A 4820-nucleotide genomic window follows, 5' to 3' on the forward strand; every position below is an offset into this window, starting at 1 on the left:
AAATGATTGGCTGCTTGTTTGTCGGTCTGTGAAATGTTGTGACTGTTTCATTCTGAGTGATATTCTGGATGCACTGTAGTCTCTGTTTCAGCATTTTCCTCCCACTGCAATATAATATAATAGGCTAAGTTTCTGAAAAGCAGTGTTGTGAATAATGAGAAAATATCTTCAAAATATGATTAGATGTGGGCTATATTAAATGATTTTAAAAAACAACATAACTGGGTCGGGCATGTTGTTTTTGTATTTTGTGTCACGTTGTTTTATTGTAGTGGCACACTCATTGACAAGAAAATTTCAAATTGGCACTCCATGTCACAAAGGTTGCCTACCCCTGCAATGGGGACAGCTCTCCATTCCGACACACCTCCACTTCGACACCCCGCTGTTCCGAAATAGCCCCACTTCGAAACACCGCTACTCCGACACCCCCTCCTCCCCCCGCAGCTGTCCAATGTCCAAGGTGCTGAACCGCGTGACGTTGTTTACATTCTGCTTTGTGGCTTGTCTGTGAAATGTGCTGCTCAGGGACTGGGCAGATCTGTCCCACTTGCTTTCTCCCCGACTCCGTTGTTGGAGATCTCCCACACAGTAAAAAAATACACTTTTTTTCTCTTTCTCCCCCCCTGCTCCGCTCGAGCACGGCTGAAGCCGGCTTGAGCTCACAGGGCGCGAGGCTGCTGCAGCCGAGGGAGGTGCTTTGGTTGGGCTTAGGCAGGGGTGGAGCAGTGGTTTTAAATGTGGGGGTGTTCCAAAGAACAGAAATTGAATTTCAAAAAAAAAAAAATTTTTTTAAACACACAGATCAACAAGAAGAGGCTTTTCCAACTTTAAACAGGTATATGGTTGTCCCAGGCCTTCGCTATCAGGAGAAAAATTTCCAACAGACAACAAAATATGAATTAATTTTATTTTCTCGGCTCGCTTCCTCAATCCAGTCACTTTTGCCACTCCTTGAAGCAGTTCCTGTCTGAAACAAGACATAGGACCTTTCAAGCTTGTTTGTCATATTTATATTTTCTTTATTTTGGCCATGGATGATTATTTGGCTATTCCTTTCCTTTCAATTCTGGCAGAAGACTATCTTGCCTCAAGTTGATCTTTGGCTGCTCCTGATTGGATGCTACCGTGAAAAAACTAAAGAAGAAGAAATCAGGGCATCTGATTAGCCGAGCGACTGCCTCTGGAGGTCCGGTATCATTATTTACACGTTTTTAATCACAAAATGCAATACTTAATCACTATCACAGAGTTATCACGGTGGATTTACCTATGCTACGACGTTCCTGAAAAAAACTCTGCACTTCACGCCTGGATTGAAAACTCTCTCGAAAAGATATAATTGCCCTGAGCCCACCATAGATCGCCAAAAGAGTAAGCTTCTAATCACTATTGTCCGCCCCATTAAGTTCCGATATATGCTGTGGTGCGGGGGTCTCCGCTGACAGAGATGGTGTTGTTGATTTGAGGGGGCGTAGAGCCGGCTTCCTCTGCATTCATTCACCGGTAACAGTTACAAACTTGACTTGAAATAGATGCCTCTTCCTTTTTGGCATCTCTGCCTCCTTTTTCTTTCTCGTCATTTCTCAATATTGTTCACTTTCAGTCACCGGTGAGTGACAGAAGCTCCGACTGGCACGTAACCAAAGTCCGTCTCTGTGAGACGCTGGCGGCCGGGTCGCGGACAGCGGTCTGTGATTGGGTGAATGCCCGTTCAATTCCACCACTGCTTTTCAGGCAGCGTAGGGGGTTGAGGCGCGCTCCATTTCTGTATGCTGGTGCACAGCGAGGGGTGGGCACACGGGTTTACCTTTGGAAAATGTGGGGGGGATGAAATTATTTTGCTATAAAAGTGGGGGTGTTGAAACACCCCCATCCCCCACGGGTGCGACGCCCATGGGCTTAGGCAATGAAGAAAGGAGTTGGTTAAGTTTAGTAAAAAGACCAGGTAGAGGCTAGACAGGCTAGAAGCATAATGAACGTTATATGTCATTAATATGAAGTATTTGCTTGTTTTGCAGTTAATTATGCACATGATCCGTTTGACCCCAAAAAGGAAAAAAGGATCAATGCGCACTGCGCGCTGGGGGTTTCCCCCAATAGCCTTTTCGGAGTAGCGGGGTCTTTAGAAAAAATAGAAAACCCCACTATTACGATGAATGGAAGTCTATTGTCGGAAAGGCGGGGCTTCGGAAAGGCGGGGTGTAACCCCCTCCAATAGACCAAGTTCAATTGCTGGTTCGTCGGAATGGCCGTTGCCCCCCGCCTTTTTGCGTATGCAAATGGGAGCTATCACGCCGACCAGCAGTCCCAGGACGAGCGCAGGAACTCCGACAGCCAGAGCCACTGTGAAGTCAGCTCCCACTACAATAATCACACCAGCCAACACCAACACCAGAGCAGCAACCAAAGCTATGCATATGTTTCTCTTAACAGCCGCCGCCTTCTTCTTCTCAGCTGCAAGCCACATTCTCCTCTCCTCCTCTTTCTCCTCTTTCTCCTCTTGTTTCCTCCGCTCCTCCTCCTCTCTCAGCTTCTTCTGGGCGTCTTTATACATTTTGTTGGTGTAGTGTTTACCGTCATTATCCTGTACCATTTTCTTGATCTTCGTGATGAGCTCTTTGACCTGCTCGCGGTCTTGTGCGTCTTTGTTGTTGAAGGCATGGTATCTGCGGCCAAATGTAACTGAGAGTCTCCGTAGCTCCTTGCATTCCTTCAGAGCTTTCTCAGCATCAGCCTGATCCTTGCACGTAAACAGCATGATAGTGTACATGGAGGCATCGTCTCCAAAATTATCACTGATCCACTTCACAGCATTTTTTTCCTCGTCTGTGAACCTTACTCCGAGCCGGATCACCAGGAGGAAGGCGTGAGGGCCGGGTACTGACATCTTGACACATTCTGCTATTTTCGATTTTAACTCTTCCACAGGGATGCGTGTATCAAACAGACCTGGAGTGTCAATCACATGGACCTCAGTCCCGGTCACCTCCCCGCTCTGTTTCTCACAGTCTGTGGTCACTGATTCAGAGCTCGGGTCCGTTTTGAAGGCATCATCTCTATTAAGTATGGTGTTTCCTGTTGCACTCTTCCCTGAGCCAGTCTTGCCCACCAGGACTATCGTTAAGCCTTTAGGGAAATCCACAGCTGCAACAACAGGAGCAACATTTAAGACTTGGCCATGTATTTTTCAAAATATAACATCTTTGTTCTCATCTCATATTTGAGTACCACATGCATAACTCGAGTGTGACAAAATTACTGTGACTTGTGTGTGTCTCCCTTTAGAATAACCTCTCTTTAAAGGGATAGTTCACCCAAAATTAAAATTTCACTCTATCTACTCACCCTGATGTCTAAGAGCTGTGAGAAGTTTTAGAGTCCTCCGTTCCTTCTCTGAGTTACAGCGGGGCTCCGTGCAGTAGTATTTGTCCATCTAATGGTTGTGAATGGTGCTCACTTTTCTTCTTCCAAAAAGACACACCAAAAAACATCCAAATACCTCCATAGTGCTCGTCTGTAATGTCCCTCTTGTACATGAGAAATTGAAGAGCCATGAACTGAGACACTGTGAGCTTCTGCTACAAACAAGCTTAAAATATAGACTTATTTAAAGGGATAGTTCAACATTTTGGCAAATTGGCCCATTGCCATAATCGCTATAGTCATAGCAGTAGGTTCATTACCTTTAATTGTAGGTGTAAGCTATTTTCAGTACGGCGGAGCGCAGCAGCTGGCTGCTCAGAGCTACGCTATGGAGGCTAACGGAATTTCTTGGTTTCCCTCATTAAACTCATCAAATTCAACATCCCAAAACTCCACAGCGCTTTTGTAGACAAGTTGTGAGCTGCACAACCACCACGCTATGAGATAATGACGGAACAATACGAAACGGAGCCGTTTTCGAGGTAAATACATACAAAACCGCTGATGCGCGTTGCGTTCAGGGACAGTTTTTCAGCAAGCAGTCTCCGTATTTACCCTGTATTTACCTCGAAAACGGCTCCGTTTCGTATCGTTCCGTCATTATCTCATAGCGTGGTGGTTGTGCAGGTCACAACTTGTCTACAAAAGCGCTGTGGAGTTTTGGGATTTTGTATTTGATGAGTTTAATGAGGGAAACCAAGAAATTCCGTTAGCCTCCATAGCGTAGCTCTGAGCAGCCTGCTGCTGCGCTCCGCTGTACTAAAAATAGCTTACACCTACAATTAAAGGTAACGAACCTACTGCTATGACTATAGCAATTATGGCAATGGGCCAATTTGCCAAAATGTTGAACTATCCCTTTAATTTTTTTCGGAACAATTTCTCATGTCGGGGCTTCAATACAAGAGGGACATTACAGACGAGCACTATGAAGGTATTTGGATGTTTTTTTTTGTGTCTTTTTGGACGAAGAAAAGTGAGCTCCGTTCTCAACCGTCATATGGACATGCAGTGCTGCACGGAGCCCCGCTGTAACTCAGAGAAGCCACGGAGGACTCTGAAATTTGAATTTTGGTTGAACTATCCCTTTAAGGTACCTGTTGAGTTACTGACCAATAGTGGCACTATGGAGCTGTGTTTCCATGTGTCCCAGTTTTGTTTGCATTATTGACATTATTGACACTGAGGACATGCATGCCAAACATTCTACTAACTGGCCTTTGGTGGCAGTATAATGCATCAGGAAATTATTACATACCAGTTAAAGCAGAAGTAAGCGATCCGGTGGTTTTGGCTAATGCTGCGTTCCAGGCAGGCTTTTGAAACCGTAAATTACAGCTTTAAGTCAGGACTTACGACTTTGTAGCGTTCCAGGCAACCCACTCGTGTTTCTC

General features: G+C 45.3%; 1 protein-coding gene across 1 annotated transcript; it reads right to left on the reverse strand.

The window, feature by feature from the left end:
* Positions 1 to 1602: 1602 nt before the first annotated feature.
* Positions 1603 to 4570, reverse strand: LOC146972963 (GTPase IMAP family member 9-like). The gene is made up of 3 exons (XM_085799110.1): positions 4540 to 4570; positions 2224 to 3147; positions 1603 to 1775 (listed from the first exon to the last, which is right to left on the reverse strand). The coding sequence occupies exons 1-3, from the start codon at positions 4568 to 4570 to the stop codon at positions 1603 to 1605; spliced, it is 1128 nt and encodes a 375-aa protein (XP_085655236.1).
* Positions 4571 to 4820: the final 250 nt, after the last annotated feature.

The sequence above is a fragment of the Trachurus japonicus genome, chromosome 15 (assembly GCF_045865225.1).
Source record: "Trachurus japonicus isolate A0001 chromosome 15, Traja_1.0".
NCBI classification, from domain to species: Eukaryota; Metazoa; Chordata; class Actinopteri; order Carangiformes; family Carangidae; genus Trachurus; species Trachurus japonicus.